Below are 19,240 nucleotides of genomic sequence, written 5' to 3'. Positions count from 1 at the left end.
TGAATGCCGGAAGGATCCCTACAGAGGGCGCATGTGTGTGTGTGTGCACGTGTGTACCCGTGCGTGTGTGGGACCACTGGAGCCCCAGCACCTCTCTCTCTCCGCCTCCCCCACACTCACACTGCGAGTTATGAGGCTTGTCTGTCCCTTTGGGCGGGAAGGACCAGCAACAAACAAAGCCCTCCATGGAAGACAGAGAGAGCTCCGTCCTCTGGAATATTCCCCCTCCAGCCCCAGGGGCCCCTCCCCCTCCAGAGGTGGACCCACCAAGTGATGCAGACTCGAAAGCCCTTACAACACACCTTGTGAGGGCCACGGACTTTTATTGACGGGGGAATGCCAGCGGGGTGTCCCCGGGGGCTCAGGGGCGTGCTGGGAAGGCACCCCTGGGGGTCTTGGCTACGTTAGTGGCACCGACACGGGCAGGGCCTGGGTTCAGAAGAAGCCAAGCTGCTTCTTCTCCTGCTGCTGCCTCCACTTGGCCATGCTATAGAATTCTTCCTTGGACTTCCCAAAGATCTCTTGGAAGTCAGAGTCTGAGAGATAGAACTGGCGGGGGGAGGGTACAGGGCCAGCGTGTCAACTGAGCCCAGAACCCTGGCCCATCCACCCAGGGGTGTCATCGCAGGGCTCAAGGCTCTCCTCTCCCACATCTCTCTGCCCATCCTCCCCTCTGAAACACACGTCTTCCCGGGCAACCTGCCCACCGCCCACCATCAGTGGGTCATGCCCCGGGTTCCTCCAGCTCAGTTTTAGATGCATCGGTTCCGGGGGCAGTGAGTGGCAGGGGGGCCTCGGGCACCCACCTCCTTGCGGGCCGGGTCCACACCCTCTGGCAGGTCCTCAACAGCCTGATGCATTAGCCGTTCGCGGGGCAGGCTCCCATTGATGGTGGGTCTGGGGCTGCTGTGGTGGCTGTTGGTGCTGGCGTCACCTGCCTTGGGTCCTGGCTGCAGCTCATTCCCTGAGCCGTCCTGGGAGCCCTTGAGGGTCTGCAGGGTCAAAGGGTCTGCCCCGCCATTGCTTGGCCCTCTAGACAGCTGGAAGTCGTTGAGTTCCTGCTCAGAGAGGGGACTCAGGCTGGGCATATGGAGGAGAGGCTCCCATGCGGAGGCCACACTGAGCCCACTGGGCCTCTTGCCCCCACTGCAAACCCTGCCGTCCACCAGGGCCTGGCTCCTTTCTTGTCCGTTCTGCCCATCTGGATCATGCCGACCAAGCCGAGACCCTGGTGGGAGCCGGGAGGGGGAGGGGCGGGGCGGGAGAACCCAGTACTCACGGCTGTTATCTCACATATGGCTGGCATTGCTCCCAGGCTGCCATCCACCACCTCCTTGTAGGACTGGTCGTTCTGGGGGCAAGAATCAGGGTGGGGGCAGGATGGAGGGCACCCCTGGCACCCAGGAGGCGACCTGACGGCAAGACCAGTTCTCCGCCACCCACATGGGAGGTCCCCGGGCAAGGCGATGCCTCCTCCCAGTCTGCTCAGGGCATACTCTCCCTGGAGTAGGGTGGGGCTGGGAGTTCAGGCCTCACTCACAGTCCACTTGTAGGGGTCCCAAGCGAGGAACCATCCAGTGAAGGTGGGGGGCTCATGGCCCTGCTTGATCACCACGATAGGCGTGGCGGGGCTCCTCCCTGCCGGGTGGGTCTTCAGGTACTCCTGGCCCCAGTCCACCGCCTCCTTCTTCCACTTGCTGGCAGCTTCCCCGAGCCACAGGAAGATCTGGGTCACAGAGGGGGCCTGGCCTTGGGCGAGTGGAGGGGCTGCCCAGAGCTGACCACTCCCTTCCCACTTCTGTCCATTAACTGGTCTCACAGCCCCTCCACACACCCCAGCCAACCAGGCACAGCCAGGCAGGCTGGCCGCCATACCCATACACCCATCAACATGCTAGAGGATCACAGGCGTGCACATATACATTCAAGTCACAGATATTTATTGAGTACCTATGGTGTGCCAGGCACTGTTCTAGGCACTGGGGGTTCAATAACGGGGGGAAAAGCAGGCAAACATCCCTGCTCCTACAGAGCTTTCATTTTACTGGGGAGACAGAAAAATAAGTAAAATATGTACTACATCAGATGGAGAAAAACAAGGCAGGGAAAGAAGACACCAAGTGTGGGGGCGGGGAGGCAGAAATACTGCTATTGTTTCTTTTAACGTTTACGACAGAGAGAGACCGAATATGAGCAGGGGAGGGAGAGAGAGAGAGACACAGAATCCACAGAATCCGAAGCAGGCTCCAGGCTCTGAGCCTGTCAGCACACAGCCCGATGCGGGGCTCGAACCCACGAACCGTGAGATCATGACCTGAGCTGAAGTCGTCAAGACGCTTAACTGACTGAGCCACCCGGGCGCCCCAATACCGTCATTTTAAATTAGACTCAGGGAGAGCCTTCCCGAGAAGGTGACGTTTGAGGAACGAGCTGGGGGAAGCGTGGGGAGCAAGTCGAGTGTTCTAACCGGAAGAAACAACCAGTGCAAAGGCCCTGAGCGTGTTAGGGGAGTGGCAGGGAGGCCACTGTGGCTGAGGCAGAGCCAGTGGAGGGAGACAGTGGGAGCACATGGGCCCCGAGAGGGCCGTTGGGTCTTGTGGGCTGTAGGAAGGGTTTTGCTGAGTGAGATGAGAACACGCAAGCCTCGTGGCTGCATCCACACAGTGTCACAGACCCCGTGACGCAGACACCCACATGATCGCAGCTACGGACACACGATCCCCTACAGTCACACGTGGCCACACGTAAACACGATCGCGCCCCATCACACAGTCGCACGCACTCTGGAAGACGCAGTTAGCCCTAAACCGCTGCTGCACGTAGCCTCCCAGAAACATAGTGACCCGGCCACACAAACAGTCACTCAGTCACTCACTGCGGTCACCCAGTCTCTTAGTTTCCCCAGTTACAGCCAGGGCTCGACCACAGCCAATACAGTCACACACAGGAAGCACACACGCGCGCACACGGTCAGTCATTCGCTTTGCAAACGCTCACGCTGACACGTTAGCCACAGGCACCCGGTCACCCGGAATCACACGTACCGTCACAAGGCACACGGTGGCGCCCAACCACAAAACTGGTCACAATCGCACACAAGTCCCAGACGTAGCCAGAGTCTCCTGCAGCCTCCTGGTGACACGGAGTTGCCCGTGGTCACACAATGCATGCACAGTCACTCATGTGACACTCACGTGTCTCACTCACGTGTTACAGCGTCACACACCACCACACAGACTCCCCTACAGCCTTACACGGCCAGAAACACACAGCCACGCACACTCAAGCCGGTTGCACAGACATGGAGACCCCCCCCCCCCGCCCCACTCACACCCCAGCCGGACAGGGGAGGCCACCTCACCTCCTGCCAGGTGTCCAGTAACATGATGTCATACTTGTCCAGGTCCTCTTGACTAAAGAACACCATTTCCGTGAGGACCAGGTGGCCCATGTGGCTGGAGCACTCAAACAGTCGGGGCTGGAAGCCGGAGACGTCCTCGGGGAGCCTGGCCAGCGTGGGCAGCCAAGCTGTGAGGGGCGCACACAGAACTACGCCTCTCGGCAGCCTGGACCGAGCCAGCCCTCGGCACAGGGCCCCCGCCCCAGGGGAGGGGGACAGCTTCTCCCGGAGCGGACGCACGGACCCTCCTCTGGGCTCCCCCCATCCCATAATTCACTCCAGAGACGCCTTGCTGCTCTCTGGGCCCCAGCCTCAGCGTCCCCATCTGTCAGCGGGAAAGCACATTACGTGACCTGTCTCGCCACGGCCAGCTGTGACACAAGCCGCCCCAGGAAGCTGCCCAGCAGTGGCCCCTGGGAAGGGGACGGCTGGCTTAGCGGGGCAGGGGGGAGGGGTGTTGGGTTGGGGCCCTGCCCTCCCCTGGTCCGGGCTGGGAGCCGGCCTCAGGCCCGAGGTGGGGGAAGGGAAGCTAGGCTGAGAGAGGGGGACGGTCATACTGGGGAGCTCAGGGGGTTTGGGGTGAGTACAGTGCCTACACCAGACCCGCAGACACACACAGCAGCCTTGACTCAGCCTCCTCCCTCGAAGGCCTCACCTGGCCTCAACCTCTGACACACACCCTTGTCCATTACACACTCCACACACGCTGTTTATCCACATGTCACACCCACACCCACACCCCCCCCACACACCTGGTACCATGACCCCTGCGGACTGCGGGTTGGGAATGGGGCTTTGCTCCCTTGCCCTCTGTCACTGGTCAGGTCTGGGACTGGGACAATGCAGGGAGCCTGTTCGGCCAGCAGAGGGCGCCACTAGCCAACTCTCCCGGGCATCTTCCAGATCCCAGTTACCCAGGGGCCAGGGAGTGAAGGGTAGGCTGCGCCCCCGCGAACTCCTGGAGTGGGAGACCAAGAGGCCTCCGTGCTGGGGGGGGCCTCTCCAGCTCTCTGTGTGACCCTTAAGTGGTCACCCACCCTCTCTGGGTCTCAGTTTCCTCCTCTGTATAAGAACACCCTCCGCCCAGCCCCTGTCACCTCTTGTTGCCGGGGTAGGGAGCCGGGCCTCCCAGGGCCTCCCAGAAGCCGGGAGGCTCCTGACCCTCCAGCACCGTTTCCTTGTTCTCCCCAGAGACGGCAGAGACCGCCGTCTGCGCCATCTCTCGCTGGTCACCGCTGCAGCCCTGGCCCACAGAGAGCTGGGTCAGGCCCTGAAGGGGGAGGGGTCTTCACCTCCAGCCCCACCTCCCCCACTCACAGGGGACTCTGGGGAGCTGGGCCCGAGTCACAGGAGGCCAAGGCTGATGTCAGGGCACGCATGAGCAAGGGATCCCGCCTTCCCCCCTCCCAGGACTGGGACCCTCTCCTGGTCCAGAGAATGGGATGGGGACCCCAGGCTGGGGGGTCATTTGTGGTTTATGAGCATTGGAGGAAACTCTGGCAAACTGGACTAGGCCTCCTTTTCCTCCCCCTGAGAGACTTGGGAAGAGGGGCATGCTCCTCGCTTGAGGCAGGAAGGAGGGAAGGCAGTCTCGGCCTGGCCTGCCTCTGACCAGCAGACTCCCAGATCTACTAGTCACTTTCAACCTCCCCCCAGGTTCCAGAGGGACCCCACTCCTGGCCTAGCTGAGGCTGGACACGAAGTCTGCATCTCCTGGGAAGGAGACCCGTCCCTTGCCTGGCACACCACCCGAGGGATAAGTCGAGAGGTCAGTGATCTAAGTACCTTTCCAAACCAGAGGTAGCAGATGCTAGCTGTGACCAGCAAGAAGATGTCATGGGAGTTGAGGGCTGAGGCGCGGGCTGGTACCTCCACGGTCCTGGTGTTGCAGCTGTCGGTGCCTTGCACGTGGAAGAGCCTTGTGGCAGGTGCTGGCTGCTCCTTCCCATCATGCCCCGTGTGCCCCTGTAAGAGGGCTGGGCCTCAGGATGAGGCAAGGGCTCCTGGGAGCCGCCTCCCTGTCCCGGTGATGGACAAACTGCCCTGGGGCCCACCAGACCCTCGCTTGAAGCCACCACTATTTTCTAGACCCTCTGGGTGTAGAGCGTGAGGGTCCCGTCAGCCTATGACAGGGAACCAGGCCCTTTCTAAATGGATCGCTCCCCCATCTCCAAGGAGTCAGGGCACGGTTTCCCCCAGGCCTTATAGACAGAAAATGGGGACCCCAGGCAAGGCCCTGGGTCCCTTTCAATTCAGCTTCTTCTCTTGTGCTTCTGCTTGGCGGCTGGCTCTGGGGACCAGGGGAAGAAACTGAAGCCGGGGTCACTCTTGGAGCTCCTGGGTATCTAACGGCACCAGGAAACCTGGGGTGGTAAACGGGCCCCCGGGCTGAAGAGAAGCTTAGTACGTGCATGTAAGGGCTGTGGGCACACGGAAGAGCCGGCGAGGCTGCGGGAACAGCAGCAAAGTGGGCCCTACCTGGAAGACCACCAGCTGGCCCTGGAAGATGGCGAGGAAGTGAGGGGGCTCGCTGCCCATGGTCACGTGCTCCTGCACCAGGGCTCCCCGGTACATGAGGTCCAGCTCCTCGGCATTGCAGTTCAGGGCTTTGACATCACGTGTGGTGGCGCGGTGGCCCTGCAGGTGGGGATGGCAGGGGCCTGGAGCGGCTCTTAGATCCCGTTCTCAGAGCCTCAGCTCTGGGGCCTGAAGGTGCCCACCACCCCTCTCGGGCCAGCGTACCCGCCACAGGTACAGGATATACTGGATGTGGCCCATCCTCTGGTAGGTGTAGAGGACGAGGTAGCAGTTGCCTGCACACAGCTGTGCATGACGCTTGGGGTCCACGGGCTGTCTGCCTAAGTCCTGGATGCACCACACCTAGAGAACAGAGGCCCAATGGGCGCGGCCGGCTCCTCCTCTCGAACCAGCCCGGCCAGTCTGTGCCCAGCCCGAAAGCTCCCCGTGGCCTCCGGGCCTGCCTCATCTCTGCCAGGCCTGCACAAGGATCTGCAGGTGACCCTTTCCGCCATGGGCCCCCGGGACCCGCCACACTTGCGCTGGCCCGCGGTCGGCCGGGACGCAGTTGGCGTGCGGTGCCTGGGACGGACAAGCAGTGAGAGCTCCAGAGGCTGCTGGGATGGACCTGAGCCCTGCCACACACCGCCCTCACCCTGCCCCCGCCAGCCACAGCAGGTTAGGGGCAGGCAGCTCCTGGCACAGCCGCTCGCGGCTCAGGCCAAGGCTGCAGAAGCTGGGCAGACGCGAGCCCTTGAGCTCCGGGAAAAATTCTTTTCTCAAGTGTCACTTAAGAAGACAAAGCCTATTCAGAGACTGAAAGGAAAATACTTCCTTGTACTGAAGAGCGCGATTTCCTGTTCCTATGGGTAGCGAGCATGGGTTCTGGAGCCTCAAACCCCAGGCAGGCCGTGGGGGCAGTGAGACCCTTCTGAGCTTCAGCCTTTCCCACCTGGAAAGTGGGCATAGCCACGCCCACCTTGACAATGGCAGGAAACAAAGTCTGGACATCATGTGCCCACACAGGGCCTGGTAGCTGTCTCTGGGGAAGGTGTCCTCCAGACCAGAGCAACCAGTCTCTTGCAGAAGAGACTGACTGGGACCACACGCGCTACCCAGGAGCAGCACTTCCCTGGCAGCTAGGCCTCCTGGATCAGGGGCTCCCCTGGCCTGCCTGCCTGCCTGCTGGAAGGGATCCCCTCCCGGCCTCTGTGCTTGGAGCCCGAGTGGCAAGACCTCCTTCCTTCCCACCTTTGCCCTCCCCTCTGTGTTGTCCCCCTCTGTGTACCCCATCTCTCTTGCTCTTCATCCCATCCCAACTCTGTCTCCTCCCTCCTCTGTCTTTCTCAGTCTCTTCTGTCTCTCCCTGTCCTCCTTCCCTCTCTTCCCTTCTCCCTGCTCCCCCACACCTTGCCACGTCTCCTCCTGTCTTGGTCTCTTCTAACAGCCTCTGTCCATCCATATTAGGACAAATACAGAAGGGAACCTTGGAGAAATGGCATTTTCTCTGACCTCGACCTACCTTGAGAACTAGGAGCCCTTCACATGGGCCCAGAAGTCCTGTTCCCAGAATTTTACAGCATCCCCACACCAGCCATGGGCCAGATGGAACCAGAGTTTTTGCCTCCACTTTATTGGTAAAAAAAACTGAGGCCCAGAGGAATGAAGGGCTCTACGAGGGATCAGATGAGATGTCAAGATGCAATCCCTACGTCTCCCAGAACACTGATCTGAGCCCAGGCGGCTGACAGTATGTGCCTGTGTGGGCGGCGACAGATTACATGTGACGCTGTACCCTGTCGGTGTGTTCCTGTGGGTTGAGCATTCTGTGTGTCTATGATCACGCGTGATGCAGAATTTGTACAATTACATGTTTGCAGTTGGTTAACTTGGCTGATTGGGTGCAGTTAGGCGTGTGCGTCTGTGTCTGTGGCATATGTACGGTTGTGTCATATATTCGACCGAAGGGCACAATCAAGTATCTTGAAGCGTTACCGTGCCGTGTGCCAAGTGTTACCTGAGCAAGTGGCCACAGCTGCACAGATTGATCAGGCGTCACGCGTACGAGCCAGCAGGAGGGAGGGCGTGTGTATATGTACACACGCCCTTGGGTGTCCCTGCGTAGATGCGCAACTTGGGGCACTTTAGCAGCCATACCATTCAGCTGAAGACAAAGCCTGCCCCTGTGTGCCTATCTTCTCCCAGCCGAGCTAATGCCCCCTTACCTCCACCTTCCCGGAAGCGTCGTCCACCATCCTGAGCTGGGCAGCTAGCTCAGGCTGACTCTGCAGCTTGCCCACATCCGGCCTTACCTGAATCGATTTACCTGACGGGAGGACACGGGGTGTCACGGGCGTCCTTCGCCTTCGCCAACCGCGTCCGCCCATCACTCAAAAGAAAGCCCACTCTGGCTACGCTCCCCCACCCGGTGGCGCTTTCTGGGGGCTGCCCCCTGGCGGCCCCACTCTGTCCCCCGCAGACCCCGCTCCGCGTGGGCCGCGCCCCGCCCCAACTATCTCCCGCACCTGGTCCCGCTTACTCTTCCGTCCAACACGAGGTCCAGGGTGCCGTCCCGCGCCGGCCTCGCCCCGCCCATTCTCCCATCCCGCCCAGGTTCTGGGTGCGGCCCCACGCCGGCCCCGCCCCCCAAGGCCCCGCCCCCGACCTTGTCCCGCCCGCTCTTCCATTCCGGCCGAAGTCCCCGCCCCACCTCTCGGGCCCCGCCCCGCAGGCCCCGCCCCGCGCGCTCACTTAGCCTGGCGAAGTTCTTGTTCCCGCGCTGCTTGGTAGACCAAGACTGGAAGAGCTGTTTAAACGAGGCCGACTCGGCGCCGTCGTTCACCACCTCCACGTTGGTGTAGGTCGGGTAGCCTTTGGCCTGGATGAAGCCCTGGGGCGGGGGCTCTGTCAGGCGTGCGGCCCGAGGGCCCAATTCTCCGCTCCACCCTCGGGGACCTGACGCTCAGCTGAGCGCAGAGCAGTATTAATTAACCGCGCTCATGACCCGCTTAAGAAGTTGGCTCCTTTACTACCGACTTCTCTGAGGTCCCTGAGGACAAGCAAGGTCCCTTTCGTCTGGGCCTCGGGAAGGGCGGCCCATGACAACCGCCGCCCCCTCCAGGCGCCAGGCAGAGCCCTGTCTCCCCTCCTCGACAAGCAGGGGGTGCCCAGTGCGGCTTGCTTCTCAGACCTCAAGGCAGGTCCACGTTTTACACGAGGACCCTTTTACACATGGTTTCTTGGGTGCTCGCTCCCCCAACCCCTGTCAGGGCTCCCAGGGCAGGCTGCATGCCCCTGGTACCAGAGAGGGACCCTCGGACCACTGGGCAGAACTGTGTCCCCGTCATCAGATTGGGTGCTTTGTCTCCAGGCTTAGACCCCAGGGCAAAGCCATGTCCTCCTCTATCAGACAGGCTCCTAGGGCAGGATGGATCCATCTCCTGGCCCAAGGATAGGACTACCTTCCCTTAAAGGCCCCCAGGAATGGATGTGTCCCAGCTTAGATTTCAGAGTACTGCCATTTCTTCCCTCAGACCCCAGGGCAGCTCGATGTCCCCTTGAGACAGGGCCCAACAGCTTTACCAGAGCCCGGCTGAAGGCAGCCTTTTTCTCTTGGAGGCTGGACAGGCGTCCCTGCCACACGTAGATCTTGAAACCACCCTGGTCCAGGATATAGTAGTCCTGGGAGCAAGACAGGGACTGGTTGGTAGGTGGCCCAGACTGGGCTGGGGTCGTGGGTGGGCGGGGATGCATGACGAGCCGGGGACCAGGCCTGTCTCACCTCTTCCCGCAGTAGGTCTTGGGTTAGTGGGCAGGTCGCCAACTCCTGGATCACCAAGTCCTCATCCTTTTCACAGACACTGGGGGACAGGCATCCAGAGGTGGGCAGCTCAGCCCCTCCGTGGGCTCCACTCCAGCCCCCTTTAGTCCTCGCAGAGGCAGAAGGCATGGGGTCTGGGGCCCCAGGTTGAAGTCTTAACTTCACCACAGCCTTGCCGTGGAGCCTTAGGCTACTCTCTGGCCCTCCAGTGCCTCAGTTGCCCTATCTGTACAATGGATTTCTCAAAAGAGCAGTCATGCAAGAGTACAGGCTGGACCCAGAGCCCCACATGGCTTGCTCCAGAAACCCACGGGCCTTTTCTGGAGGCCTTTCTAGAGACACTGTGTTACGGCTGGAACGACAGACGTGCAGACCCAGGCATGCAGACTCTGCCCACTCCCAAGATCTGCTCACTGGTAGAGACGGACGCTGGCTTTCTGCAGCTGGTTAACACTCTTGTCGGGCCTGGTGGCAGGCAGGTTACCCACTCTGCAGCCCAGCACGGCTTCCATGATCTGCATGAGATCAGTGGCTTCAACTTCATCATCCACCACGCCAATCTGTGCGCGACCACTGCGCTCCCTGTCCCGGAGGCTGCAGGTCAGGGCCAGGCCCTGCAGGAGAGGACCTGGCAGTCAGGGCTTCCCTAGCATGGCCCCCGCTCACCGCTGACAGTCTATCCCAGATCCTTCCCATCGCAGCTCGGCTCCCAGAGGCTGGGGTCAGGGGCAGGGTCTGGACTCAGCTTGCACATAGCAGGTGCTTCTAAGGTTGTAGTGGCACAACCAAGCCCACCTCCTGAGGGGTCTGGAGGATGGACACCCTTCTCCCTGAGCCCTGCATCCCTTAGTTCCCAGGGTAGACACTGACCCGTGCCTTCTCAGGAATGCTGGTCTCAGGCCCATTCCACTGGATCATCACCTTGCCCAGGTCCAGCAGGAAGATGTCCCCCTTATTAAAGCTGCTCCAAGAGAGCTCCACCTGCCAGAGCCAGGAGGGGCAGGGCAGGAAACAGGGTGCCATACCACCAGCACGCAGGTGGAGGGGTGCCACAGCCCATCTCCACCTACATGAGCACAGCTCACTCGTGTGCACGAGGCTGTGTGCAACCTGGTGTATGTGTGACCACTGCACCAGTATTGTGGTGTGTAAGCACGCATCTGTGTCACCGTATGAGACCTTGAAGGTCACCCTGTGGGTGTAGCTGTGTGCCTCTCTAGGCACTACCGGAGGTAATGCTGCATTTCACGGGATCTACAGGATTATGACACTCTTCACTCCGTGCATGTCTGCAGCTGCACATCTGTACATGTAATGTGTACACAAGCGGAGCGTATCTGTTTACCCATGGGTGTAGATGTGTGTGTACACGCTCATGTGTACGTATACGGGGGCACATCAAATGGGAACCAGTGCGTGAGCTCGTGGGTGACAACGTACGTGTCTCCGCATGGGGGACAACGTGCTATCCGTGGAAAAGGATAGTTATCATCCAAACAGAGACACTCTGGGGAGTAAAAGGACGGATGCTGAATAATTGTGCCAATGCGATGGGCAAAACCTGGGCTGCGCATTGTCCCTGCACGACCAGGGATGTATGGTCACTGAATCTGTGGGAGACAGCATGTGCGCCCGTGGGTGGTGAGGACGATGCGCCCGAAGAGTGTGGGGCTGTGCACCCCCCACCCCACAGCATGCTACTGCCCACGGTGCTTACACGGACCATCCGGGTGCACCGTCTGGTCCGCCTGGCCTCCCCAAGTTCTTAGTGTGCCCACGGGATGGGTGAGAAAACAGGATCAGAGGAGCCACGGAGGGGTGGGGCTGGCAGCCTGGCTCTGCCTTCCCCCTCCTCCTTCAAGATGGGCCACCTGGGAATGCCGACAGCGCACGGTGCCCCCACCGTCGCCTCCACCCTCCGCCTCCACCCTCCGCGCTTCCCTGCACTTCAGCACACAGTCCGACCTGAGCCCGAAGATCAAGTGGCACCCGGGGCGGTCCTCACCTCGGTGGCCGACACGTGCTTCCTCCCCTGGACGTGCAGCAGTCGCTGGATGTTGTACAGGTTGGTCTCCACGTGCGTGAGGGCAGAGGCCAGGCCCCCTCTCCTGTAGCTGGGGCGGGGGCGGGGGAGGGGCATCGCAGTTAAGACCCTCCACAGCTCCGTGCAGGAGCGAGTGCAGGTGTGAGCACACACGTGTGCAAGCGGATATGAAAAGTGTGCACAAACACATGAGCACACACATGGGGCGGGAGTGTGCGTGTAGATAGGCGGACACGTGCGTGTACCTGTACGTGTATGTGTGCAGGGCATAGTATGTTTATCCATGTATAGATGTAAATACAGGCATGTTGTGCACATGCGCATGTACCTGTATTCCATGTTTGTATACTTGTATACCACGTATACAAGGAGGGGCATAAGGGCATCTGTTTATCCACGTAAGTATAGATGTGAGTGCATGCAATTTGGCAGCAGCACGTTTGTGTGCACACAGACACGCACATTGGCGTACATGTGTAGACGAGCCCTCCTATAGGCCCATCGTATGGGCATGGTGTGTTCTCTGCGGGTGCGTGCACAAATGTGTTCCCGTAGGGGGTTTAAGTGTACGAATCAGAAACGACCCAATACTGGCATTTTCCTACGGTTTAACTGAATATGTTGCAGTTATTAATTTAATACGTTGTGAAGCAATTTACAGCAAAAGACATATTTCTAGCGGGCACAGTAACGGAAAGGCAAACTCAAAACACCCTTGGCATCCACGCTGGGGTATACACCCAAGGGAAATGAAAAACACGTCCACACAAAAAACTTGTAGAGGAGGCGGACGTCAACCAAGTGCAGTGTGGTGATCACTTCACGCTGCTTCTAAGCCACACCATCAAGCTAGTGATGCACGTCAATTATATCTCGATAAGACTGGGGGAACCCGTGCGTACAAATGTTAACAACAGCATTACCCATCACAGGTCAACGTGGAAGCAATCCAAACATCCCCTAAGTGATAAATACATAAATAAAATGTGTTCTATCCCCACACCATGTGTCGTACGGTTCCATTTATAAACATGTCCGGAATAGGCACATTTTTGCAGACTGGATGAAGAAAATGTGGGGGTGGGGGGCGGGGGGCGGGAAGGGAGAGTGTTGGGAAGGGTACGGGGCTACTTTTTGGGGTGACAAAGGTGTTCCGCAACTGTGGGCACGGTTGCCCAAGTCGGTGAACGTACTAAAAAAACATCACCGATCGTATACTTTACACGGGTCGGTTGTGTACAAGTGGGGGCATAAGCGTATCTGGGAATTGGGGCGACATGGTAGGGTATGAGAGTTGCACCCCAGAGAGGACGTCTCCCCCTCGCCCGACACCCCCACACCAGGGAGGAGAGGGTCACCCCAGGCCACCCAGCCACCCGCCGCCCCGGGGCCCCGCCCGCACTCACATGATTCCCGAGCGGAAGTAGCTGCGGAAACAGTCGGACTCGTGGCCCTGCGCCTCCCGGTGCTGCACGGTGGCGCCACCCAGCGTCTCCTGCAGCTGCTGCACGAAGGCTTCGGCCGCGTCCTGCGCCTCGGCGCCCGCCTCCTTCCCCGTCCAGTAGTGCAGGTCGCTGCACGCCCCCTGCGTGGCCTTGAGGCTCTGGGGAACCTAGGGCCCAGGTGTTTGGGGGCGGGGGGTGCAGAGGCCCCAGGGGTGGGGTGGAGACTGAGACCCCAGGATGCACTGAGGGCCTTGAGGGGACTGGGCAGGCGCCTCCCCGGGGCTGGAGGTCCAAGGGGGGCAAAGAGGCCTCAAAGGCAGGAGCCCCCTTGTAGGGTGGATGCTCTGGCTGCCGGCCTCCCTCTTCCTGGGGTGGAGCTTGGTCTGCATCAGCAGACTCCCCAGCCGGGGAGTTCCCACCCCTCAGACAGACTCCCCAAATGCTCACATGGAGGACGATGTAGCAGTGCTCCTCGAAGAAGTTCCCATAAGCCTTCTCGGGGACTGGCGCCATCCTCAGGTCCTGGGAGAGGAGGGTGCCTAGTGACAGCTCAGCAGGACCGTCCCCCAGCCACCTTCCCTCCATGACCCTCTGGGGTGGGGGACAGGAGGGAGCTCCGAGTTGGTGGGGGGAGGGAGAAGCCTAGTCTCAGAGACTGCGTGCTCTCTGTGTCCCCAGCTCTGCTGTCTGGCTGTGCCCCTCACCTCGATGATCCATACGTGGAGGTCCCTGCGGCTGTCAGTGGCTGGGAGGCTCTTGTTGACGTCCATCCTAGGCCAGGTGGAAAGAGGGAAGAAACAAGAGCCAGAGTCCTCAGGCCCCGGCCACCTGTGCTCTGGGCTCCAAGCAAGAACTCTCCCCACCTGCAGCTCTCCAAAGCGCTGTCATCATAGAACAGGCCTTTCATTCGGGGGGCTCTCAAGTCACAAATGGCAGCAAAGCAGGACAGACCCCGGCACGGAGGCTTTGCAAACAGGGAACAGGTTTGTCATCTGTGGTTGTGCTCCTGACACAGGGCCAAGCTCTGTGGGCAGGGATGGGTCTTGAACATAGGGACCTCTGCAAGCAAGCAGTGAGAAACAGGCTGTGCAGACAGACGAGATCTGCAGTCAGAGGCAGTCACTGGAGACAGAGGCAGGTTATGCAGACAGGCAAAGGTTGTGCTGGGAACAGAACAGATTCTGCAGCCAGGGGTAGACCCTGCACACAGACTTCTGGTATTCGACTGAATCCTACAGACAAAGACAGGCTCTGCGTTGAGGGACAGAGCTGCCAATAGGCCTGGGTCTTCCAGGCAGGCAGGGAAAGGCTATGCAAAGAGACATGGCACCCTCGGAGAGTGATAGGCTATGCGGATAGAAAAAGGCTCTGCATACAAGCATAGGCTCTGCAAACAGGGACAACTTCCTCAGACTGAAGAAAGGGATACAACAAGCACAGGGTCTCTTGGCAAAAATGAGTTCTGTAGTCAGGGACCAACTGTCTGTGTAAGGACAGACAGCGAAAGTCAGAGAAACAAGCAGCCGGGCAAGCAAGCGAAGGTCGTGAACACAAAAAAGACTCTACGAACAGCTCCCGATTCCGCAGGTGTGGAGGAACTTTGCAGGTGGGGAAAGACTTTGTAAATGTGGGTGGGGACAAACCCTTAAGGTAGGTATCCTTTATATAAGGGACAGACGGCAGAAACGGACAGGTACAGATACGCAAGGCTCTGCAAACAGCACAGCATCTGCCCAGACAGAGGCAGTCTCTTGAAGTAAGCAAAACATCTCTAGGCATGGTCCGACTCTGCAAGCAGGAGCAGCCTTGCAAAACAGACCCAAATCCTGCATACAGGGAGATGGGAACAGGCTGGGCAAACCATCATGAATGCTGCAAAGAGATCCAGACTCTGACAAAAGACACAGGCTCTGCAGACGGAGGCTCTACACACAGAGACTTGGCAGATCGGGAGAGGTTTTGTAAGCCGACAGTGCTCTGCAAACAGACGGGTTCTGTTAACAGCGACAGCTTTTCAGAGAGGCAGGGTTTGCTGAAATGAGCGGGCAGGGAAATCAGCTTTGCGTTCAAGCACGGGTGTCCCAGACTTGGGCAAGATCTTGAAACAGGGCTGGGGTGTGTAGGGAGCCCAGGTTCTGCAAACAGGGACAGACCTCATAGAAAAAGATGAATTCTGGCAACAGATAAAGGCTCTGTGAGTAGGGGCACGTTCTGCTAACAGTTACACGTAGAATTAGGAACAGAGTGTGCAGACAGGATAGGCTCTGCAAATGGGAAGGTGCTCCCAGATAGACACGGTGACCTCTGACAGCGATAACTCTTCACAGGAATAGCTCTTACAAGCAGGTACAGTTTTTATCCAGGGAAATTCAGATGGGGCGTGCAAACGGCTAGAGGCCCCCCCAAAATGTCAGAGGTTGCACAAATAGGGCTCAGGTTTCGCAGACAGAACCGGACTCTGAAATAAGAAAAGCCTCTGCAAACAGGGGCATAGTCTAGAGACAGACTGCGGAGGAAACAAGGTCTGCTGACAGGGACGGGCACTGCAAACAAAGCTCTGCACACAGGAACAATGTCTTCAGGCACAAAGAGGCATCCCAGACGAGGACCCCAGGCAAACTCCGCAGACAGGGAGAGGTTCTACGCGCAGGGCAGCGTCTGCCGTGACAGCAAATCTTGGACCCAGGGAAGTAGGGACAGACCCTCTAGAAAGCCAGGTTCTGAAAAAAGACTCTGGAAAGAGCCTCAAGACACAGGCTCAGGAGGCACGCCGAGAAGACGAGGTTTCTGCAAACTCGGGACAGGCGGCACACAAGGATGGCCTCCGACGACTGTGGTAGCGAGCAACAGGCTTAGCTCGCGAGAGAGGGTGGGGGGGGGAGTCAAGCATGGGCCCTCTGAAATCCCCGAAACAGAGCTGAACTCTCGACAGACCCTGCGGACGGCCACAGGCTCTGCAAACAGTGGCTGAGCTCCCGCCGTGCCCTGTGGTTCTGAGCGGGCCTAGGAGAGCCGCCCGGAACGAGAGGCATCTGGGGAGGCCGGAGGGGGGCTCTGGGTTTTGTTGCGTCTTCGCAGGATGACTCTCGGCCCCCCCCCCCCCCCCAAGGCTGCCCTGTAGCGTTCCTCCAGGAACCTGTGTGTGAGGTCCGGTCGTCCCTTCATCCGTTGGAGTTCTTTCTTCCATCTAACCTAAATCCGGCCGGCTGCAGCTCTGCTTGTCGCTGCGGCTTTGCCCCACAAGTCACTTCCGTCTGAAGTCCTCCTTCCTAGGGACCCCCAGCGAGCGTTCGCTCCTCTCTTCTCCCCGCAGGAACCCTTGTGGCTCTGCTGACCCTGCACGGCCCCCGGGGCGGACTCGGTGGGAGAGTCCGAGAGAGGCAGAGGCCTCTGTGACTCATGCCGAACAGCCTGCATTCCTTCCACCTTTGTCCAGGACGCTGAGGGCTGGGCTCCCGGCCCCGGTGAGCTCACCGCTGACTGGGGGAAACTCCCAACCCTCTCGCGGCCTCTGGAAGCGCGGGGTGGGGGAGGGGGCCGCCCAGGGTTAGAGCTGCCCTCGAAGGCTCCGGGGCCGCCGAGGCCGTGGCCACGCCCTCCCTCGCTGGCGCGGAGGGCTGCCAGGGCCGGGGGCTTGTGCTCTCGCTGACCCGCCAGCAACCAGCCGCCCGCCCGCCACCCAGCAGGTTCTCGGTGAACAGCCGTGGAGCGGACGGAGCCTGTTGCGCACCGAGTGCAGGGGGACGGGGAGCGGGGTCACCCTGTGCTCTGACGGCACCCGCGACTGCTCTTGCAGTACGTGCCTTTGGGTGTGGCGGAGACGTGCGTGACAAGCGGGCCCGGTGGTCGCGTAAAGGTGGTCCCAAGCACCAGAAAACGTGCGATGCCGCTGAGGGACAGGCGGCATGGTGACATTCGGCGGTGATGGGTAGCGACGGCGACCGGGGCACAGGTGGGCGGTGACCAGAGGTACAGAGGTACAAACTACGGGCTGTAGAGCATGTGACAGCGTGAAAGCGCGACAGGGTGACAGGAAGCGTGGCTGGCCACCAGGGGCCCGTGGGGGACAGGAGAGTCCAACTGGAGGCCAGAAGGTTGGGCCCGGGGTTACTTTCACCAGGCAGGGTCAGCAGCACCCACAGGGGCTGGGTTCCAGCCTGGGGAGCCAAATTCTCAGGCGCCCAGGGCCTGAGGCCCTCATCCCCATGTAACCTGGGTGGCGGGGGCAGGGATGCTCACGGGGAGGGGGGCCGCTCTCTCCAGCACCCCCTCTCTCCTCCAGGCAGTCTCCTTCTCCCTCAGGGGGGCCCTTCCCTTCCCGGAGCACCTCCTCTAAACTGCCAAGCCCTCCCACCCTAGATGTCCCCTCTTCCCCTGGGTAACTCCCTTCTATCACCTACCCTGCGGCGGGCCCCCCACTGTGTCCTCTCCCCCCCTTCTGAAAGCCCCCTTCTTTTCCTTGGGGGCTTGCCCACTCCAGCCCGGGGCCCCCTTCTCTCCCAGATGCCTGGTTCCTCTTCTGACAAACCCATCTCCCCCCTTCCCTGTTCCCCCTCCGTTCCTGGGCGCCCCTCTGTCCGCACTGGGCAGCCCCCCACCCCCCAACCTCCTTCCCCAGCCCCCTTCTTTCTGCCTTCCCTGCTCCCAGTGCTCCCTTCTCTCTCCCAGACCCCCCACCCCCTTTTCCTGCTACACCCCTTTTCTCCCCCAATGCCCCTTTCTCCCCCCGGCCTCTCCTCCTCTCCCCTGCGTTCTTCTCACCGCCAGGCGCCCCTTTCCTTTTCCAGACGCCCCCTCCTTTCCCAGCCCCCCTCCTCTGGCGCCCAGTGGCCACTTCCTCCTCCTGAGGTACCTGTGAAAGGGCGCACCCTGAGGTCACTTTGCCTGCTGGAGTCTGAGGAGGGAGGGCCGGGCCTGGGCCTCCAGGTATGCGGAGTCTGGGCGACAGAGGCCCCACCTGTACAGAATCTGCCACTTTCTCCCCGTCAGGCTCCCGGCCAGGGCCTCCCTGTCCCCATCAGTGTTGCTCGCTGCCCCCCAGGTTCCGGTGGCCCCCTGGCAACCCTGAGCCCCACGACCCCTTTTTAGACACCCCTGACTCAGAGCGGCCCCTCCCAGCCGATTCTGGAGCCCCCTCCTTGCCAGGCCTACCTGCTGGAAAGTGCTCTCTTTCCCGGCCAGTGGGCAGTGCTGGGTCTGTCCCCCAACCTGTTCCTGCATGAAACTCAATCCCTGCTCTTGCCCAGGAGGACACACCCCACTGCCTGAGGGCTGGGCTTCCAATGTAGTCAGTCAGTCAGTCAACAAATATTGACCCAGCTCTCTGAGAACCACCCCGTCCCGGGCTCGTGGCTGGTCTGCCAGGCCTCCCCTCCTGGGTACTGGTGGCCAAGAGACAGCAGGGCACGGAGGCCTGGGCTGGGCCAAGATGTGGGCTGTGGAGTATACTGTGACTTTCCTTCTCTGAGAGCCTGATGAGCCTCTCTGATCCTTGCCCACCCCCCACCCCCACCCCCACCCCCAGAAGGCCAGGTCACTCCAACAAACTTTAGAAGGAAGGAGGACCGAGCCTATTGAAGGTGGGGGTGGCAGTCTGGCTCTGTGAGACCCAGGTCATTTCAGGGCCTGGAGGTGGCCAGGGCTCCCTCTAGCATCGCTGCTGTCCTCCCTGCTCCCAATTTGGGTTTGCTCACAGCACAGCCCTCCCCGGGGAGCCCTGATGCCCTTCGTGGGAGAGGCCAGTCCAGCCCTTGCAAGGAAGACACCTTTCCCACACCTCGGGCTGCTCCCTGCTTTCCTTCCTGATTGTAGGGCAGGGGAGGTGCTGAACATAGAGCGTTCCAGAACTCTAGGAACAGGGCCACCCTTCCTTTAGGCCACAGGCCTCGGTCCCAGCCACGGCCCAGCCCGTGGGACGCCTCTGCTGGACACACTGCTGAAACCTGCCCAGTGGCCCCCATGTCCGGCCCTCGCCCCCACTGCTCCCTGCCACAGAGAGGGGGCGGCTCCAGGAG

The 19,240-nt window shown here is 60.3% G+C and overlaps 1 protein-coding gene across 10 annotated transcripts; it reads right to left on the bottom strand.

Annotated features, from left to right (window-relative positions):
• Window positions 1-306: 306 nt before the first annotated feature.
• On the bottom strand, window positions 307-18,498 carry VILL (villin like). Of its 10 annotated transcripts, none has more exons than XM_047874607.1 (21): window positions 18,378-18,443; window positions 18,079-18,194; window positions 13,931-13,997; window positions 13,674-13,817; window positions 13,188-13,393; window positions 11,743-11,851; window positions 10,608-10,718; window positions 10,152-10,351; window positions 9,699-9,777; window positions 9,500-9,598; window positions 8,669-8,807; window positions 8,143-8,243; window positions 6,143-6,280; window positions 5,879-6,037; window positions 5,186-5,365; window positions 4,498-4,643; window positions 3,362-3,506; window positions 1,541-1,726; window positions 1,280-1,351; window positions 807-1,058; window positions 307-549 (listed from the first exon to the last, which is right to left on the bottom strand). In XM_047874607.1, the coding sequence occupies exons 3-21, from the start codon at window positions 13,994-13,996 to the stop codon at window positions 436-438; spliced, it is 2,646 nt and encodes an 881-aa protein (XP_047730563.1). In that variant the 5' UTR covers window position 13,997; window positions 18,079-18,194; window positions 18,378-18,443; the 3' UTR covers window positions 307-435. The 10 variants fall into 10 exon arrangements, 9 of the variants coding, with proteins under 9 accessions (XP_047730563.1, XP_047730567.1, XP_047730562.1 ...); XM_047874611.1 differs by having other exon boundaries at window positions 13,674-13,748; window positions 18,378-18,441; XM_047874606.1 differs by lacking the exon at window positions 18,079-18,194 and having other exon boundaries at window positions 18,378-18,498.
• Window positions 18,499-19,240: the final 742 nt, after the last annotated feature.

Source organism: Prionailurus viverrinus, chromosome C2, assembly GCF_022837055.1.
Source record: "Prionailurus viverrinus isolate Anna chromosome C2, UM_Priviv_1.0, whole genome shotgun sequence".
Lineage (NCBI taxonomy): Eukaryota > Metazoa > Chordata > Mammalia > Carnivora > Felidae > Prionailurus > Prionailurus viverrinus.
This window is presented reverse-complemented; position numbering and strand designations above follow the sequence as displayed.